Raw genomic sequence first — 20,039 nt, forward strand, 5'->3', positions numbered from 1 at the left:
AAAACCAGGACGTGTGCATTTACACTCCCCTCAGGATTCTGCTCTTCTGTGAAACGCTCACACAAAGAACTCCTTGAAGGGATTTCACAAAGACATCAAGTACATACCACTTTTATAAATTTTATTTGATGCTATAATACTTCAGTACCCAAAGGAGAGTTCTGCAGAGCAATTTTTGTTATTAGAAATCTAAACTAATTTCTTTGCTGCTTTGCTTTGGAGATGAGTTATTTGGAAGGGCTCACTATATACCAATAGAAAAAAAGAGAAGACTAGATTATTCAATACAGGTTCAAGGTTCTTAGCATTTTGCACTATATTCTTCTAACTAGTTAATTTCAAAGGTAAGAAACAGCAAGGGCATCTTCAGCTGTATTAGCTACTACATGAATAACCATGTTTCAGCTGAAAACAACTTTCAATTAAAAATGTTCCCAGCTGTAGAACATTAACACATCTGACTGGCCAGACCAAACAATTTATGGAACAAACCAGAATAATTTATGGACAAATTCACATTTACAAGTAAAGTATCATGACAGAATAGTTCAAACCTAATTCAGCAAAAATATCTGGGTCAAACACGAAGCATGGAAGTCAGTGCAATGCTGATCACAGCTACGTGACACTTCAGTGATACAGGGACAGGCTGTTCCACCAGGAAATGCTTCCTAGGATCATGATTTTAAATACCCACAAATAACTCAAGTGAAAACTAAAATCCTAGTTTTCCTTTCCTCACCTCTGCTGGCAATCCCAATGAAGGAATACAGCATGCCAGGGTTAAGGTGCGCAAAACCAAGTGAAGAATTTGTCCTACCTTTTTTAGTTACAGGAGAAATATTTCCTTGCTTGCTTAAAAATGAAGTAATGGAAAGCAGAAAAAAAGAAAAAAGGTTGGCATGGACAGACAGCCATGTCACACAACTACCTGCTTAGCAGGCACAGTGCTGGAAAAGCACATTACTTTTAACTGCACAGTTACTTCAAAGTATATGTGTTAAACCACACTTTTTGGAGTCACCTCATGGACTGCAGCACACCTGATGATGGAGGGGCCATGAGTCAATCCTCTCTCTATCCCATACAAACTCATATACTCAGACCACGCCTGAGGGCACTTTTATGGGTGTGGGTAGGTGGTCTTTCCATTGCAATTCCTTCATGAAGTATTGCTGGGCCATTCCCCTTTTCAAAGATACTGGGAAGAAATCTCAGCCTTCCCAGAAAGTGCCTTCAGGCTGGAAGCCCCCCAGTCCCTAAGCAAGCCATTGACCCTTGTTTCTCCCCTGGGATTTGTCTCTGAGGGGGGCAGGACAGCCTGTCACAGCTGCCCTGGATAACAATCATCAGGAACCATCAGCTTTATGTTACCTTTGTCAAAGAGAAGCCACATTTTCTTCGTCCGTGCCTTTTTTGAGGTCAGCTCTTTGGCTAGCTGATCTCCATGGCGCTTGTCCCTCCTGAAGTACTCACTGAACAAGGAAAAAACCCATTTTCCCAGCACCTTCCCCAGGACTGGGCTTTGCTGACAGCTCTAGTCCTCTTCCCTGGCTCCAGGTTTCATTAAACCCAGCAATTTTCCCACACCCTTCAGTAGCCTTCGTGAGGGCTCTCAAAATGGCGGCCTGTGCGTGAGGTACTTCGGGAGCTCCGTGGGGAGCAGGCTCCAGCAGCTGCCCTAGGCCTGTGGCAGCTCTCCTTAGACACATCCAAAAAAAAGGGCAAAAATGCCACTTGGCAGCAAGGAATTTAGGGGGGAAGAGTGGGAAACACGGCAGGAGAAGTTTATCTGGACACAGGAGGTTTTTCGTCCCATTTTCTCCCTCTGCTGAGCTGAGGTGGGAGCAAGCGGCTGGACAGGTGCATGGCAGGAGGAATATTAGTTACAAAGAGTAATAAATGAGGGTGAAGTAGTTTTCCTTCTGGCTCTTAAAGTCACAAAGTCTTCCAAGAACTGAAGGCACCAGTTTTTTTTCAGTTTTTTCCTGAAAAAAACATTCAGCCATTGCCCAAGCGCATCATCCATCAGCAGGGCCTGCATAGCCCACACGTAAATGGTGATTCAGGGTCCTCTGGAATCATTGCCACAGATTAGGGAACTCATTTTTCCCCAAACCTCACATTTTTTATTTTTTTTTTAAATCAGGGATAACATATCAAAGTCTACCAATGTCATAAAGCCTTAAAAAAAAAAGAGACTAGATTTAATGGTTTATTTAAAAATCTTACCAATAAGGAATAGCTGTTGACATCGCAGTGCTGCCACACAAATGCTTAGCAAATGTCACGTAATAGTATTAAAATAATATGCAGCTAGTATTTAATGTGTGTTTAATTTGTACCTGAAGAGAGCTGATGCTGTCCAGACAGAAAATAATAAGGACACCGCTAATCAGTTTGCAGAAGGCAGGCACACACAGCTGGGGTCTTCCAGGCACACGACAAAAGCTTGAATAAAACTTATTCATGCACAAGTAGACTGAAAAGCTCAAGTTTATAAAGATGTTTGCAGTAAGGTATGAAAATAAAATATGTTTAATGATTAGGTCAAGCATCCCAATCCTGGAACCTGTTGTGCAATTAATTTTATTGGTGCCTGGAATAATAACACAGTGGCTCTACTTACATATACTGTGACTACATTTTTGCTTCCAGCATAGAGAATAAATTTGTATATGTTTTTGAGCTTTTGATGTGCCAGACTAATTTAAACCAGGCAATTTATACAGACGAGAAGCAAAGGTACTTCTTAACTGAGAATTTAAGATCACAGTGTTACTGGTCAAAAAGTTATTTATTAGTACCGTGCAACTTGTCTCTGCTGGCAAACCTAGGAATAACTGGTATTTACAATAATGGATAAAAATAGAACTAACCATTGTAATATAGCTTCTCAAAAAGTCTGGCTGGCAGATCGTAGGCATTCTGGAGGCAGTCCCTTTGCAATAAAGTCAGACTGTTTCTGCATCTTCAGAACAGCAGTAAATACAGATCCGGTTAAAGTTCTCTTTATGACCTTGACTGATTCAAAGATACTGATTTTTCTGAGACTGAAGAGTGTAATACTTACATGACTCAGTTCAGATGGCACTGCTGAAAATGTGATAAATACCACATTTTGCTAACCAGCACAGCAAAATAAGGGCACAAGTAAAATTCAAGAGTAGAGGTTTTGGGTAAGGTGAATTGTTTTGTACATGCTCTGCTTGTGATATTCCAGGCACTATTTTCCTTACAAGATTCAACAACAATCAATACTCTTCTTCCTGGGACAGACCTAACACTGCAATGGCTGCTCAGCCTAAAAAAGCTCAAACACTAGAATTAAAAAATAAATTAACATTTTAAACAAACAAACCAGCATTACTCTACCAATATAGTAAGGTTAGGTTTCCCAAAGTTACATATCTATTTCTAGCCTGTCTTACAGGATTAGCATCATATGAACATCTACTCTGAAGACACAATACAGTAAGGATTGCTAACATGTCTGACATTGCTGATCTTGAATTCCAACCACTCCTGCACACAGCTTTAAGGTCACATTTCTCTGTGTGTGTGTACTGAAGATATAAAACAATAAATCAGATTACTGGTAGCAACAGTGATGTACTGTTGCTGGAACTTCAGAAAACAAGAAAATGCATCCAGGTTCAATATAAAAAAATGTGGGGTTTTACCCAGAAAAATAATTAAAGGAGTCCACACAAATTTGGATCAAAGTTCCCTTAATGAAATAACTCTAATATATTAGCAAAGATTTGAGTTATTTTAAAATATCTCTTTCCTTGTTCCTGTGCAGCCAGAAGATTTCACTTTATAGCTGGATCTTAGAAATCTTCACCCGCAAATCTTTGTTCCCATTTCGTAGATAGGAGAAAAGACAGAAAAAAGAGTTCTGATATGGCTCTACAAATTCACAGATAAGAGACAGAATTAATGAAAAACAGGTATTAGGTATCTTAACCAATACCAAATTAACACTTAATGGTGCATCTGCTTGAAACAGGTCACAATAAATGGAAATAAAGATCCCTTAATTAATCAGCATTTTCAGGCCTTCACTTTAAAGTTTTAAGTATCAAATGGGAACAGAAATACCAAACAAATACTGAACTGAGGAGCAGTTATATTACACTGGCATCTTACTTAAATATGCTGACTTGAGTGATTATAATATCAGCACCTTATTTCTCCTTCTAGTCCTGGAGCATGAACATAGCTGAGAAGGATGGAAATGAATGTTTGTACTTCTTGTGCATTATCAGTAGAATTATTAAAGTTTAAATTAATCTGAGCAATCTGTGGAAATCAGAAATGACTGAAGTCATGATCAGAAAACTCTTGTCTCATAATACTTACATAATGTTAATTTTTCCACTGAACATCAAATGCCAAGGCAAACAGGAATAAATCCACAGTGGCTTCTCAGAGGCATTGTAACTGAGAATATTTCATTCTGTCAAATTTAAAACACGGGGAAATCCAACCACTTTTGCACCCAAATTTTATTAGAAAAAACATAAAAGTTCAAAAATGTTACTCTCTGTTGCTGTTAGATTGAGTCAAAATGCTTTCAAGTTGGATTTTAAAAAGTATCCAAAGTTGTACTCCTCCTATGCTACCCCTTAAAGATGAAGCAACACTAAAGGTTCAAGCCTACTGCAGTACAACTGAGAACTGAACCTATATGGTCCATAAACAGCAGAACAAGCTGCTTATTTATCCTTTTAAGTCAAAGTAGGGATACAAAAATTCATTGTTATTAAAATTATCTATATATGAAAAAAACTTTAATTCAGGTATCAATGATTTTTTAGCTATTTACAAAAAATTAATTTTTTCAGTCTTTTAAACTGTGACTTTTTTGGGGGGGAGAATAAAAACTATTGTCAGCTCTGATTCAAGACCTGTGATTCAATCTTCAGACACCAAGACAAAAGAACATTCACAATTACTTCTACTTGAATATTGTTTTAATTTTCACTTCACAGCTGTAGTCACTAAACTCAACATTTTCACACTGCATAACAAGCTGCTATTATAGGAAGTAAAATAGTATAATTCAGCACTCAGAGCTGGAGAATCATAATTAGATGAAGTATTACCAAGATTCTTCCGTGCCTTAAGATATGCTCCACCATTTGGCTTCATTATTCCTGGGATTTTCATATGGTTCATGGCATATGGGAGGATCAAGATAAAAAAGCAGCCTTTTTACTAACCAGCTTTCAGCAGCCTCCATTCTGAACCCCTGTAACATTCTTGCACAAGTCCCCAAAGGATGCCTTACAGCACTGAAGCAATCATTTCAGGTCATAAAAAGATAAAGAACATTAAATAACTCTTCATTTTTTTTTCCCAGTGATAAAATTATTACTTATGTTCTTAAAGGGACTTCATGCAAAAAGTCTGGAAAGATCTGGTTTTAATTACGTATTTCAAAACTGAGTTATACGTAACAATTCTACTGCTTATATGCAGTAAATAAATATATTAAAAACTTTCAAGAGACAAGGGAAAAAATAAGCAGACTAGACTTCAACTGACTCGGATGTTTTCTAGAAACATAGCATGAATAATTTGCCCCTTGTGACTGAAAACACATAGGGAGAAGAAAAGTGGCAAAGGAAATGAGCTTAAGTAAGAAACTGTAACACCTTTTTTGATCTTGCATGCAAGCTGAGAATGAGAAGAAGTTTTGATCATTCAGTCTACAGTCTTATTTAAAGATCAAAACAAGTCTGAGCAGCTTATAGCCTTACTTCATTAAAAGAAGCCATGCACCTTCAAAGAGTTAAATGAATGGTAAGTAGGACATTCTTTCTTGCAGCTTTGCTTAAATGATAGAAACTTCATTAGAGACTGCCATGTATTCCACAGAAGACAATCAAGGTCCACTTGACAAAAGTTTTTCCACCCAGTCTGTCATTTCTTTTCAAATCTTCTATTACTTCTAAGAGCTCCAGGTTGAGTTTTTATAACTTGTTAAATCAGTTACATATATGAATTAAAATCTTCAAGCCATTTAGAAATAGAAACTGTATATACATATAGTATACGGTGACAAAAACTTCATAACAAAATTAAAAACAAGTGGCTCAAGGAATATTCTAAGCTTTTTTTATCTACAAAGTTAAAAATACCAGTGATAAAATTCTGCTGCAATATAAAAGTCTCTTTGAATATGCAGAGCTTTTGCTGAGACTGTATAAATTTCAATACATAACGCTTTCTGAGCAAATGAATCCATTTTTCCCATTCCTTTGAAGATGCCACAGAGCTAACCAACATCCAAAACTTTCCTTAATGCAGAGGGAACAGGCTGAACATTTGAAAATGCTTGAGAGCACAGCAGACTAACAATGAGAAGAGCATTCAATGGCCAACTTGTTAAATTCAAAATTTTTGTCTGCTGTCCACATTCTAACATATTCAAATATTTTAACACATTATAACCTACCCTGCCTTCAGTTCAGTGTTGTCTTGCTATACAACACAAACCACGTAAGATGAGAGCTAATTTTGATCCTCAATTATGTATGAAAGATCCAAAATCAGGTTGGCTGTCTCCAGAGCCACCTGCAGGCCACTGCACTTGGCAGCAAAGCAATCCAGAGTCAGGAGGTCAGCAACCTTTACTGAGGGCTCCTTAGGGCAGCCCTGTATGACAGGAGAGCCAGACTGGCTTTGCAAAAACCTCCAGCTGAGATCCTCTGAGTTACCATTCATCCCACAGCCACATTTTGAAACTAAATCTGACCACTTGGAGACACAGGGAGAACATGATGGAACAAACCAACAGTGTCCATAAACCACGTCCGTAAGAATTTCTTCACCATCGTGACTCAGAGAGCGAGCTACAGACTCCAGGGAATGGCAAAACGCCTCAGCAACCAACTGGTATTGTATCTGAGAACAATCTAGGTCTTTGAAAGTGCTGGCAGGCAAATTAGAGCTCTAAAAAAGAAACCAGAACCAGGAAAGCAAAGAAATAATTTTTACAGAAATAATTTTAAACATGTATCATACTGCTGGTTTTTCTCCTCCCAAAACAGATGGTTCAGTTCTAACTCAAAAATGTTTAAGTCATTATTATCCCACAATAGGAAAGAGTCAAAGTGGAGTTCTGCATTATCATCTTTCAATATAAAAACTACATATTTTCAACACTTTGAAACATGCAACTACGGTAACAGATACCTAAAGAAAGATCAACAAATATACAAATAGTGTTGTTTAAAAGATATAATTAAAACTGAGTGCTTCAAATAGACCCTTTTATTTTATATTAGTAGTTAGCAAAAATGCCACATTAATCTAGAAAGAGACAAGTGTTTTAACTGTTGCAATAATTCTACATAAATTCTTGTTTCTTGAGTATATTAAGCATCTTTGTAACCCTTGTGTCTTACATACCTTGTGTCTTATGTATGAAGCCAGGTGAGTTTCTGTACAGCCCCCTCCTAATAATGCCAAAGGTTCCTTCACTGTTAGCTGTAACACGTGTTCTGCAGTTTCACAGACACGCTGAAAATCACATGAAATCCTTGTTAGACACACCATGATTAATAGGATTTGTCCCCACTAAAAAAAAAAATCATCGGAATAAAATTTTCAGTGGTTTCTGGTACAGATTCCATAAACTTGAATTACACGTGGCTATAAAGCTGCTAAGGGATTTTCAAGACCATGTTCACTTAATGAGAAATTATCTTTATTCATCCACACCATGGAAAGGCACAAATAAAAAGCTGCATTTTAATCCTTCCTTTTTCAAAACAGGATTATATATAAAAAGCTAATCAGTACCAATGACACTTCCAGACCAACTGTTTAATGCAAAACAATGCTTGACTATCATTGTATGTGTTGCTGCTGGCTTTTTGCTTGGCAGTTTTGATTTATGTTCTCATAGGCCAAGTAATGAAAATGAAAATATTTATCCAGCACTGTCCTCAAGAACAGGTGAAAAAGGTATCTGTTCTAAACAACTTCCTGTATTAAAACAGAGGCATTAAAAGAATATGAGCACTTCAAGGATTTTAAAATTCTGGAAACAAATTTATGTACTGAAAAGATGTTTCTAAACTCAGTGTCTTGAATATTTCTCAGTGTTTTATTTTTCCATGAAAAACATTACTTTCCAAGAAAAGATTTAAAGAAAATTTGCCGACCTTCAACTCATCCCATGCTGTTTCACTTCTGTTACACAGTATCAGGCTGCAGATAACTGTGTCCTCAGGAATTAGATGTAGAAAATGCCTTGGAGCAAAACTCTCAACGCACAAGTCTTTTAAACTGCCGTAACAGCTGGGAGACAACGAATGTATGGAAGCTATAGGCTGTGAACCTGACAATTAAAAAAGGAGAAAACAGTATGTGGTACCTTCAGAACAGCTAGCTGATGCATTTCATAAAGCATAACCTTCATTCCTCTTGGCTTTTTAACTTACATACATGACATTTCCATTCACAGTGGGAATCACAGAAACCAACACATTAAGCATTCGACTTAGTGGCAGTTCCAGATTTTAAGAAGTAACTGTTTCATTTGCCTCCAATCGGTTTGAAAATAAAGTTACTGTAATTGGAAAAACCTCATGCAGCAAGCAGTAACAACACCTGTGGCATGCTACCATCAAGGACCTGCAGAAGGCTAATCTCACCTTGCAAAATGGTTTTCAGACTAGAAAAGAACAACTCTCACTCAGCTGCTGAGGTAGGATACACAGATATGAGAGCCTCTTTCCTCTGCAATGACCCCAGCCCAGGTAACGTTCACCTCACAATGAAAACAGCAGGAAGGAATGAAAACCTGAGGTTTAGGGCAGAGAACTGGCCTGGTACCTGTCATACGGCCCAGGGGCTCCATCAGAGACAGCCCAGCCCTGTCCACGGCGATGACAGCGTTCTCCTGCAGGTACTGTTTCAAGGAGGGATGCATCACTTTCTGGCACACTACAAGGCCCACCTCATCCTTAACCAGTTGCTTCCCCACATTAAGCAACTGATTCACCTCTGACACTTCCAGAGAAACTCCGTGGTGGACTGCTATAATTCCTTCCTCAGGGTTAAAGCTATCACCTGCCATGGACACACTGAAAAGCGCAATCTTGATCATGTTTGAACCAGTCCTTTTGACAGCAAGTGGTTTTCCCAATTGGATTTCTGGCATTTCTATCAGCAGTCCAGGAAGAACAGCAGAATCCATAACTCTTCTACCTTTCACAGGTATTATCACACACTTCCCTAAAACAGCCTTAGTCTCAATATGACATGGAACAGTAAATATAAAAGCCTTTAAAACCAGTGAGGTGAGATGATCAAGTTCAGTTTTATTAAGCATGCAAGCAGGCTTGCTTATTAAAATGCTACGTACCAAACAAACAAGAGTCCCAACACTGCTAAAATCCACAGACACCCGGCAACTACAAGCATCAGATTTCAGGTGGTCCATGCACAAACTCAGAAGATGCTTGCTTATTTTAATGACAGTAAAAGGTGCAACATTCAGGCTCCTGAAATTTTCAATGAAGTCACAGCAAAGAATGGCAGTGAATAAGCCACAGTCACTGAAACGTGACACGTGGTTCCCTACAGAGGCTGTCAGGACACGCAGCACGGGCTGGCTGACAGAAAGGTGCCCCAGGAGGGCTGAGGACTGGGAAGTGGTACAAACACAGCCCCCCACACCATTGTGGAGCTGTTTGAGTCGACCAGCTGGACCGTAGGAAGATTTTAATATTCCACCCAGCACAGACAGTGACTGACTCACTGCATCTCTAGTTAAAGGCTCACTAATAAGTAATGGAGGCTTTTTAGCTTCAAGGCGAGACATTTTGAAGGTAAGATTTTAATTCTAGCCAACAAAATGTTTCATTTTTACTTGGATCTATAATTCATTGCACTTCTAAACTTAAAGAGTAGTATATTTTAATTCTTTGCAGGTAAGGATTATTATTTTCAGTGTGAAACAGTATAAATAACATTCCTGAAACTACTGATCACAGATCTCCTAAAACAAGGTTTTAATCATGTTGCAAAACTGGCCAATAGTGACAGCAGGAAGCTACTTCATTCAGGATGATCTCTTAGCTTCTGATTGAGATTGAGCAGACTTTTTTGCAACATAGTTTACAAGCAAACTTCCCAAATGGACACCTATTAGTGACAGTCCGGCTACAAGCAGAAAGTTCTTTCTACTCCAGGTAGTTTTCTTCATCTTTTCTGACAACAGTCACAGATGAAAATCTTCAAGTTTAAGTTATACCTACAAAAAAAACCCAGAAAGATATTAGAATAATCTTATGAGAATTTTGTATAGCTTTAACTATTTCAGTTTTCACCAAAAAAAAAAAAAAAAAAAGATAAAAAATAAAAAAAAAAATCAAAGCAAAAAATCATTCAGGTTGGAAAAGATCTTTAAAGTTGAGTCCTGCTGTTACCCCAGCACTGCCAAGCCACCACTGAGCCACGTCCCCAAGTGCTACATCTATGCATGCATTAAAGACCTCCAGGAATGGTGACTCAGCCACCTCCTTGGGAAGCCTGTGCCAGTGCTTGACAACCCTTTATGTGAAGAAAGGGTTTTCTAATATCCAACCCAAACCTCCTCCGGTGCAACCTGAGGCTGTTTCTTCTTGTCCTAGCACTTGTTACCTGGGAGAAGAGACTGACCCCCAGCCTCCTTCCAGATGGTTGCAGAAAGCAATGGGGTTGCCCTGAGCCTTCTTATCTCCAGGCTGAAGGCCCCCAGCTCCCTGAGCCCCTCCTCACAGGAGCACTGCTCTTCTCAGGACTCATCCAGCACCTCAATGTCCTCTTCACAGGGTGGTGCCCCTCACCTGTGCTGAGCACAGGGGACAATCACTGCCCTGCTCCTGCTGGCCACACCCTTGGTGGTCCAGGCCAGGATTCCCAGGAACCTGGGCACGCACTGGCTCATGTTCAGCTGCTGTCACCAGCATTCCCAGGAATCTCTCCAGCCACTCTTCCCTGTAGCTCAGCATGGGATTGTGACCAAGTGCAGGACACAGCACTGGGCCTTGAACCTCAATTGGCCCATAGATTCTATAATGACTTTTAACTGAGAAAATATACTAATGTGATTTTACTACAAACATAGAGAGTGCATAAATTATACCTGTTAATAAGTTCAATTCTGACCACTGGTCTATCCGGCTGCCAGCAGGTCTACAAGCAACAGCCTACCATAAACCTACCTCACTGAATTCAAAAGTACTGCAACATCCACCTGATTTTACTCAAGAACAAAAGAGCTCAACTAGTCAGCAGTGCTTGCCATGCAGCAGAAACAGCAGCTTTTGATGTTCAGACAACCTGAAGAAATCTGACTCAAACAAAGGTTTCTTCCCTCAAGATGCCCACAAAGTTTTTCAGTTCTTAAAACAGTAAAACTTAAATCAATCTTTATTTAAGTTTCTATGCAAACTTTACAGTATTTACACTTGTACTTAATTTTGTTTCATGCTATATTGTAATCACCATCCCTACTAACATGGAACATGTTACTATGTACACAATTATTATTATGTCACAATTACTTCTGGGCAGTTTTCAACCTGAAAGGACACTGTTATAGATCCAGTCACAAGATTTTCATTGCTGTCCCAAAGTTACTGGAGCTTGTTTGAAAATATCTTTTAAGACAGATAATACCCTCAATTGATCCCATCATGTGGGATTTAGCAGTAATTTTTGAGATTTATGATGCACTTTTTAAATCCATGTAGGAACAAAAAATTAACACAGCTGCAAAGAAGAATAAAACTCGGAAAGAACTTAAGTTAAACACCAAAGCTGTATCAGAAAATTCTCAATTAATTCATCTTCTCCCTCAACAACATAATTATAACTAATTAGGCAACTTACCCAAAAATCAAAGTACTAATGCTATTTTTCTTTATTTTTGCAATCACTTTGCATCATGAACATCACAATCCCAGGTTCTTGAACAAAATTCTCTGTCTTCACTTGGAAAATAGGACTGGACTTCAAGTAATACCAGCCCCAGTGCACTAACCCCAGGCTAGTTCCCGTAACAATCAGAACTTCGTTGTCCTTCCAAAAGGTTTTAAGACTCATTGCAAACTGGCATCTACCTAGGTAAAGATAATTTATTATTTTAAACATATTCTAGAAATCCTTTTTTTTCCTCTTACTGTATAATAACACTCAACAGATGAAGCTGAATGTTAATACCCTTAATTGCAGTGCAGCAGATGACTAAAATACTAAATAAAAAGCTTTACTTTGTGAACCTTAAAAAAAAAAACAAACAAAAAACAAACAAACCTCAATTCAGACATTTTGAAATGTTAACTGCTGCATTTGCTCCAAGCTTTGTTATGCTAAATCTTAAACACAACAAAGCAACATAGCTTTATCTAATTACAAGCTCCACTGCTCAGATAGCAAATATCTGAAGCCCAAAAGCAGGTTCGAAATGCACCTTCCCCCCTCCCCCCCAGTTAATAAAATTCAATAAGTAGCTGAAATCCTAAGGGAACACAGAACTTTTAAACTGCAGGCAAAGCAAGCCGTGATGCTTCTGGCAGCACTTTATTTTATGCAGCTTTACCTGACCACCTTGTGGTATTCAGAAGCAGCAGCATTACAAAGACAATAATTACAAAGACAGTATCCTTATATAATAAGAAACTGGAAAAAAACTACTTTCCATGGGATTTCACACACACACTTAAGTTTTTTTACAAAAATACTTCAGTGTTTTGAGTGGCTATGTTATAAATACATACCAAAATACTGGCTTTTCACAGATATTAAAATAGATGATATAGATATATAATATTAAAAGTAAGTCTGTAGTTTTTCTCAGATATAGTAGTAAAATAGCTGATATAGTTAAGCTTGTAGTAATCAAGCTGCCTGTTTAGTTAGAATTACATCTAATAGACGCCTAATAAAGACCCTTGCTACATCAACACCTCCTGTCTAAAGGAAGTATGGACCAAAGCCCAAGCAGAAGGTAATAATAAGAATAAACCAAAACCACAACCAAAAAATGTGCATGCTCTAAAAAAAGCAAACCCAAAAACAAACCACGCTAAACAGTTCTTAAAACAAGTAAATTAGTTTAGAGAAAAGTTTAAATATCCAGAATTGTTTGTAAGCATACAGTAGGCTAATGCAATAAAAAAGTACGTAAAGAGAGTGTCACCGAAATAACAAGTGTACTCTTAGCTAAATGCCAAACACCCAGCCGTTAACCCTTCACTTCATTATCGCCGTCTCCTACTGCCCTTTATTAAACTTTGAAATTTTACCAAAAAGAACCCCAAACAAACAAACAAACCACCAGCTAGTTTTTCACAGCTACAAAGCTGTGACCTGGAGAGGAAAGGCTCCTACACCTTACCCCTGACAGGTATAACCCGCCCTACCAAGCACTCCTCCATCGCGCCATGGAGCCTTCACAACCCACTCCTTCTTCTTCTTCTTCTTTTCCGCGACCCAGCGACCTTGAAGCGCGGGTGGCTGAGGGGGCAGCGGTTCCCCCGGGCACGGCGCACCTGCGGCTGCTCCCCCGCCTGGGAAGAAGGGAAGGAGCGAGGAAGGTGCTGCCAAGGAGCATTCCCCGGGAGGCGAGTACTCACCCACCCCCTCGAACACGTTCAAACGATCCCCGGCAGGAAGCAGAAGCAGAATGAAGCGCGGCCCCGGAGGTGCCGCCCCTCCCTGCCCGCCATTAGCCGAGCCCAGCGCCACTCACGGCCCGGGCCCGCCTCGGCCGCTGGCGGCCATTTTGCGTGCGGGCAGCGCGGGGCGGGCGACGGCGGCGGGCTCGGCCATTTTGGGTAGGGCAGAGCAGAGGAGCGGGGTGGGGAGGGGGATGGCTGCTCTGTGCTGCCCGACTCTTCTGGCCTCGCCTGAGCTTCCAGCTCCCTTTTTCTCCTCGGTTAAACCTCTCAGGGGATGCTCAGAGAGCCGGGGCTCTGGTGGCGGTGCCGATCGGCTCCGACCGCGCCTCCCTTAGGTGCCGCCTCAGCCGCTCTGTCCTGTTCTTCATCCCCTCCTAGCCTGGCTAGCATTGGTCCGGCTGAAAAAAAAATATATATATACCTAATTCTTCCTTGCATACCTGCTACTGCAGCCGCTCCGCCTTACACACCTGCGCCCAGCTACCTGAGGCTTCCTGTGGGCGGGCTGAAGTGCCCTGGTCAGAACAAGTTCAGATAACTTTGTTCCCTGACCTCACCTTTTCCTTAGCTCTTCTGCTTTCCTGTGTTCATTTTTCCTGTGTTCACTCCTGTAAGTACAAGAAATACATATGTGAATACAGTAATACTTCTCCTGTGTTCTCTCTTCTCTCTACTCCTGTAGGTACTGGCAGGACTATCTTGTTTTATATCCATGTGTTAATGAATGGGTTTGTATTCAATGTCCTTTATAGTTGCAGGGTTTATGACTGTAGCCAAAAGACAAGTATCTAGTGCCTGATTTCCATGCAGAAAAGAGTATATTTTTTTTCACTGTATAGTAATTTTTCACTGTTAATTGCATTCAGAAAGTTAAAAAAGATAATAGTACCTGTGTGTGATGGTCCTCTGATGCTCCTCAGAACCTCTCGTCCCTCTAGTTGTAGGCAATTAGTTCTGTGGTGACTGGGTCATGTTTCTGAAACTGAGTTGTTGAGCCTTAAAGGTGAATGGGCGCTTTATGAATGAAGGAGTGTGAGTAAGAATGAGGAAAAAAGGTGCTGACTGGCTGGAAGGGTATTTTTCAAGGGTTAAGTGGGGTAATTGGCATAGGAAGTGGAGTGGGCATAGAAATCCTGAATGACAAATGGGAAGATTGTGGTGTGTCTTTTCAGAACCAGAGATGCTTTACTGGATGTGTTAGTATCTGAGCATTGCGCTTCTCATCCCAAGCTTAGGGTGTGCTCCCGGAAACTTGACAAGTGCTGCACGGGAAAGTTCAGAAGACTCCTCTTTTATGTTGTGATAGTTAATTTCGAACTACAAAAGTCGTTAATATCAACTTACCCTACAGACTTCCTTAATTAGCGTTTGTTTGTTTGTTTCTGCCGTTTTTAGGTGCCCCCTCTCCCCAGGTGTGGTAAAGGCACGCAGAGATGGGCAGTGGGTGAAGCTTGCTGCTTTATCTCCAAGTGTGTGCCAGGAGTTTTCAGTTCCTCGTGCCTTGCAAGCTCTGCATTTCCTCGCCGCAAGAAGCTGCTTTGCTAAGGTAGGGTGCTGTTCATCAGCTGGTAGAGGACACTTGAGCTTGCTCTTTGGGTGACTGTTTTCTGGCCTCTCCTGAGTATCCACTGCCCCATTTGACTCAAATTTAGCAGAGAAAGATATTCTGCTACCTTATTTTTTTAAGTGTGTGTCTCTCTGCCTGTAGGCAACCTATGTGTGTGATTCTAAATTGTGTCCTCGTGCACAGATTGTATCAGCATTTTAGGTCTTGAAATACTACACATCCCACATCGGGACTTTTGTTTTTATATATACATATAGTCTTGTGAGGAGTTTTTCTGCTGTATTTGCTTATTTTCATATATCCGTATGTAGAGTTTAGAGTTTTGCAACAGAAAAAGCATTCCATGAGACAGAATCTTGCTGTCAAACAGTAGCAGTTGAAACAGATCTGTGTTTTTGGTGTGGTTTTTTTGTTTGTTTTGTTTGTTTTTCTTTTTTTTTAAACAAAGGAAATGGTGAAGTATTTAGGGGCTAGTTGTTTTTTTTTTTTTCTTGAACGATTGATGAGTGGTTTTCCTCATCTTAGTATTGAGTATTTTTTCACCTGTGTCACTTCAGTGATTTCCCTGATAGTTCACAGTGATTTCCCTGATAGTTCACACATAAAATATTTTCCTTTTTTGTTTTCTGTGGATTTGCTTACATTTTGTCTGTCTGGTGTATTTCCTTTGTCTTATTTGTGTGGTCAGTGCAAAGAATGGGGTAATTGGCGAGCTCCCAAAGTCAGCTTTACTCCCAGGAAACCAAACTGAACCAAAGCTAACTTCTATTGTGCATCCTTTTCCTTTTTATGTTTTTCTTCTGTTATTTTGTATATTGTATTTGGAGGGGATTTCTGCCTGCCAACAGCTCTTACAAGAGTAGTAGCAGATGTGTTGCAACAGTATTATTCTGAAAAGTAAATTTTTAACAGAAATAAATCAGTGATGCCAAGATGAGTTCAGCTGAACTTACTACATAACTGAACTAGGATGTCTCAAGTGGTCCAGAGCTCTGTTCCTGGCACTGTTTCTCAAAATTGCCATCAGTAAAGTTGACAGGATTTAATCTGATGAAAGGGAGAAGTTTCCAGGGCTGTTTGGTGTAAGGGGGAATGATAGCAGCATGGTACAAGGCATGATGGAGTTCCAGCTTCTGTGTGCAGGACTGTTAAGAATGTTAAGATTAAAATCATCTGTGCTTTGTAGTTGTAAAGTGGGTGTTTATCTTGTTTTGCACTTTTTTGGAAGGTAAATAGTGATAACGACTGCCTTTTGAAACATGTAAGCATAGTTCCTGACAGAAACACAACCTGACTTGTGTACTGAAATTTTGGCAGCTCTATCACAGTACTTAAAAATATCTTGAAGTATGCAATGACAAATGTGTATGCATTCCTCAATTTTTAGTATTTTCCTATAACATCTTCTACAAAATTGACCAGATTTGTCCATTTCAAGAGACTAAATCCTTTAGGAAACTGTAGATTACAAAGGGCAGCTCTGTTCTCAGTGTGGTTTCTGTTGCATTTCATTTATTGCAGACAGCAGCTACTGATTTTCTTTATTTTGAAGCTTGAACTGTATTGTTTGGCTACTCTGCCTCCTGCCACTTTACTGAGACTCTGCTTCACCTGTTTTTCTGACCAGTCCAAGTCTGTTTGTTGTCTGTTGGCTCTCTTCCTACCCTGTGTGAAAATAGAATGTATCTTAGTTTTTGTATTCCTGTCTTTTTGTAGCTGTCAGATTTTTAGGACCCATTTATTAGGACCCATTGCATGTCTCATGAATCCTGACACATTGTGGAGTTAGACTTTGAGTTTAACCTGATTTTCTCCTTTTTTGACAAGTCAGCTTTTGCCTCCTATCTATGTGGAAGATGATGAACTTCCCAGCTAGCTTCAGTCCGTGACTGTAATTGTCAGTTTGGAAAAAAACCTTAGCATTTAATTGAGAGTTTTTTTTCTTGAGCCCAAGGGAGTGTTCAACTTCTAGCACAAATTGACACTTCCCAAGGTACTTGGAATGGTCTGTGGCAGGGTCAGAGGCTGTGCAACTCAATGCACTTCACTCAGGATCCCAGATTAAGTGATTTAGGTCCTTTTTTGGATAAGCAAGAGAGGACGATGTCCAAAGTTCACTTTACTTTTGTGCAACCACCGTAAGATTTGGGTTATGTTCCATTATTTGTGTAGTATAAAATTTTAAATATACATAATGTGTACGTATGGATGGATACCAGGTGAGCCAAAAACTAAAATTTCTTACTTGAAAGAGTTCTAACTTTGCATTTCTTGTGTTGGATGCAAAGTGCATGAACAATTATGAGGTTCACTGAAAGAAGCCTACACAGGTAGCGAAATAATTTTCCTTTAAATAAGAGTTTTCCTTGTTTGTTTTTTTTTTTAAAGTGGAGTGTAGGGTTTGAAGAACACTAGTCATGAGGGCATGAGCCACAGATGTAAAATTCCTTCTCTGTTGCTGTAGAGATCTGAGTGTTTCTCCAGTGCTGATCACTTTTAATTGGTATTTTTATAGGACCAGCTTACACTGACCTATCATGGCATCCAACAAATTTGTCATTAAGGTAAGTAGAATATCATAGCTTAGAAAAAAAAAATCTGTACTACTGCCTAGAATGTGTCTGTTGATACTAAAAGTGCATCCTTCAGGCTTCTGGCCATAGTAGCAATAATTTATATGAGCTTTTCTCTCCCTCTGTAAGCAAACATGGAATTGCTGCTATATCATGGCAGAGTGTGTCTGGGGTCAGCTGAGGATTAAAATGCTGTAACTAAAAGTGATTAGTTGTGCAGTGAGCATTAGAAACTGCATGAGTTCTCAGCAAAACACTATTTGCTTCCTGCAGTAAAATTTTTGGATGGATTCTTTTCTTACTGTAATCTTGTTAATACTATTTATGTACTTCCCAGCCCTAAGGGTTCCTAGTTTAAGGTGTAGTAATGTTTTTTAAACTATTTATCACACTTGACATTTTGTCTCTTTTTTCATTTTCAGGGATTGGTTGTTTCATGTGCAAAAAAAAATGCCATTGCAGTTCATTTGGCAAATAATTCCAGGCTTTTGGTTATGTGCTGAAGAGCAAAGCTTTTCAACATATTCTGTAATAAACATAGCGCTGCATAATTCTACTACTGTAACTGTACCAGCTAATCAATAAGTGAACCTAATTGTGATTAGCACAACATGCTATTATCTTGAAAGTGCTTTTTCCAGGAATTTTCATAACTCAATAGATTTTTCTTGAATGGGTATGCTTGGAATTTTTTTGGAGAACAGCTACAAAATCCTTCCTGAGTGAGCAGGCTGTGGAAGCTGTCGAAGCTTGGTTTTGTGGGTAGCCAGCCTGTTTAATCAGAAGACCAAATACTTAATTTTTGTGTGCTTGTCTTTTTCCAAGGAAAACTGCTGTAATTTGGTTGGGTGGTTTATATTTTTACTGTTTAACAGGATTGTAAACCTACAGTTAACAGCATCGTATTATTCAGTGCTTCTGAGTTGATAGAGGGACTTACAGGAGAAAAAGCTTTGATTTTGAGCACATTTTAGCTGATACTCCAAGTCTGTGCACCTACTGATGTGGGTAACAAGAGGAGCTGAGGCTGAAGGCATTGCTTTTCTCAGCTGAGAACTCTTGATATCATTAATATTCATGTAAGTGCCCAAGAAAAAAATGTGGTGTGGGTTGGAATGTCTGTACTTGTTAAAAAGCCTGAAGACATTTAGTTTCTGACCTGCATCATTACAGCTTCATTATTCAGCATGGACCTTGCAATCAAGTTTAGCATCCCTGGCTGCTTGAGCAAGGGCTAGGTTCTTGTTGAGGATGTCTGTAGGTAAGCAGTATCACAGATAAAGCTTTTGAAAATGCCAATGCAATATGACTTTTTCTTTCTTATAGTATTTGAGAAATGAGATAAATTGTTTGCATGTACCAGATGTTGAAAATTAACTTTACCTTGACCTGATTGAAATTCACTCTGTGCACAGATTAACATTTTACTTGTTAGGTTGGGAATTTTGTATATCAAGTTTTCCTTCTTTAAATTAACTGGATTTTTATTTCATGTGAATATTTTCTAAGAATTTTGAGCTTTCACATAAGTTTTGCAAGGAAGATCCCGATGCAGGAGATGTTCCATTAAAAACTATTCCTGCTTGTTTCAACAGGTGGAGTACAGGAAATACTATATTTTTTTTTAGTTTGGATTCTCTGTGTTTAAAATTGATGGGAGCATTTTAATGAGTCTGAAAATGTTCAGGACAGATGTGTTGGAGCAAGTCCACAGGAGGAACATGAAGATGATGGAGGGATGGAGCCCCTCTCCTGTGAGGAAAGGCTGAGAGAATTGGAGTTGTTCAGCCTGGAGAAGGATGACCTAATTTTGGCCTTCCAGCGCATGAAAGAAGCCTACAAGAAAGGTGGAGAGGGGCTATTTACTAGAGCATGTAGTGACAGGAAAAGGGGGAATGAGTTTAAATTGAAGCAGAGTAGGTTTAGATTGGATACTAGGAAGAAATTCTTCCTTATGAGTGTGGAGGGACACTGGAACAGGTAGCCAAGAGAAGTTGTGGATTCCCCATCCCTTGAAGTGTTTTAGGCTACTCAGAGCCCCATCCAGTCTGACCTGGTCTGGAAGGTGTCTGTGCCCCTGGCAGGATGTTAGAACTGGAGGAGGGCTGGTTTCTTAAGGTCCATTTTAACCCAAACCATTCCATGACTCTATGTTTCAGGTGCTTTCCTTATCTTCTACATTCTCTGGTTTTAAGCTTTTAGATTCTGTAA

General features: G+C 39.4%; 4 protein-coding genes across 7 annotated transcripts in view; 1 reads left to right on the forward strand and 3 right to left on the reverse strand.

Moving 5' to 3' along the window:
• Positions 1 to 6,517: 6,517 nt before the first annotated feature.
• On the reverse strand, positions 6,518 to 9,856 carry MKKS (MKKS centrosomal shuttling protein). The gene is made up of 4 exons (XM_062490624.1): positions 8,854 to 9,856; positions 8,181 to 8,356; positions 7,423 to 7,533; positions 6,518 to 6,963 (listed from the first exon to the last, which is right to left on the reverse strand). The coding sequence occupies exons 1-4, from the start codon at positions 9,842 to 9,844 to the stop codon at positions 6,523 to 6,525; spliced, it is 1,719 nt and encodes a 572-aa protein (XP_062346608.1). The 5' UTR covers positions 9,845 to 9,856; the 3' UTR covers positions 6,518 to 6,522.
• Positions 9,857 to 9,860: 4 nt separating this feature from the next.
• LOC134042765 (uncharacterized) lies at positions 9,861 to 14,159 on the reverse strand. 2 transcript variants are annotated; one of them, XM_062490629.1, is made up of 2 exons: positions 14,129 to 14,159; positions 9,861 to 10,276 (listed from the first exon to the last, which is right to left on the reverse strand). In XM_062490629.1, the coding sequence occupies exon 2, from the start codon at positions 10,226 to 10,228 to the stop codon at positions 10,085 to 10,087; it is 144 nt and encodes a 47-aa protein (XP_062346613.1). In that variant the 5' UTR covers positions 10,229 to 10,276; positions 14,129 to 14,159; the 3' UTR covers positions 9,861 to 10,084. The 2 variants fall into 2 exon arrangements, with proteins under 2 accessions (XP_062346613.1, XP_062346615.1); XM_062490631.1 differs by lacking the exon at positions 14,129 to 14,159 and adding an exon at positions 13,644 to 13,720.
• Positions 10,269 to 13,560, reverse strand: LOC134042764 (uncharacterized). Its single transcript, XM_062490628.1, has 2 exons — positions 13,431 to 13,560; positions 10,269 to 12,128 (listed from the first exon to the last, which is right to left on the reverse strand). Exon 2 carries the CDS (start codon positions 12,109 to 12,111, stop codon positions 11,920 to 11,922), a length of 192 nt encoding a protein of 63 aa, XP_062346612.1. The 5' UTR covers positions 12,112 to 12,128; positions 13,431 to 13,560; the 3' UTR covers positions 10,269 to 11,919.
• SLX4IP (SLX4 interacting protein) overlaps positions 13,824 to 20,039 on the forward strand; it is a 72,202-nt gene continuing 65,986 nt past the window's right edge. The window contains exons 1-2 of one of the 3 annotated variants that reach the window (XM_062490627.1): positions 13,824 to 13,844; positions 17,771 to 17,819. In XM_062490627.1, coding sequence (XP_062346611.1) covers positions 17,793 to 17,819 — 27 coding nt within the window. In that variant the 5' untranslated portion in view covers positions 13,824 to 13,844; positions 17,771 to 17,792. Of the gene's footprint in view, positions 13,845 to 15,152; positions 15,235 to 17,409; positions 17,820 to 20,039 lie in introns of those variants that run through there. The other 2 variants (XM_062490625.1, XM_062490626.1) reach the window with 2 other exon arrangements.

This window comes from Cinclus cinclus, chromosome 3, assembly GCF_963662255.1.
Source record: "Cinclus cinclus chromosome 3, bCinCin1.1, whole genome shotgun sequence".
Lineage (NCBI taxonomy): Eukaryota > Metazoa > Chordata > Aves > Passeriformes > Cinclidae > Cinclus > Cinclus cinclus.

Bases quoted from the DNA above. Each gene is read 5' to 3' on its own strand.
- LOC134042764 (XM_062490628.1), bottom strand. From the start codon at position 12,111: ATGAGTCTTAAAACCTTTTGGAAGGACAACGAAGTTCTGATTGTTACG.
- LOC134042765 (XM_062490629.1), bottom strand. From the start codon at position 10,228: ATGAAGAAAACTACCTGGAGTAGAAAGAACTTTCTGCTTGTAGCCGGA.
- MKKS (XM_062490624.1), bottom strand. From the start codon at position 9,844: ATGTCTCGCCTTGAAGCTAAAAAGCCTCCATTACTTATTAGTGAGCCT. The intron at 8,357-8,853 runs GTACCAGGCCAG...TTTAATTGTCAG, and splicing joins GCCCCTGGGCCGTATGACAG to GTTCACAGCCTATAGCTTCC. The intron at 7,534-8,180 runs GTCGGCAAATTT...TGTGATTTTCAG, and splicing joins CAGCATGGGATGAGTTGAAG to CGTGTCTGTGAAACTGCAGA.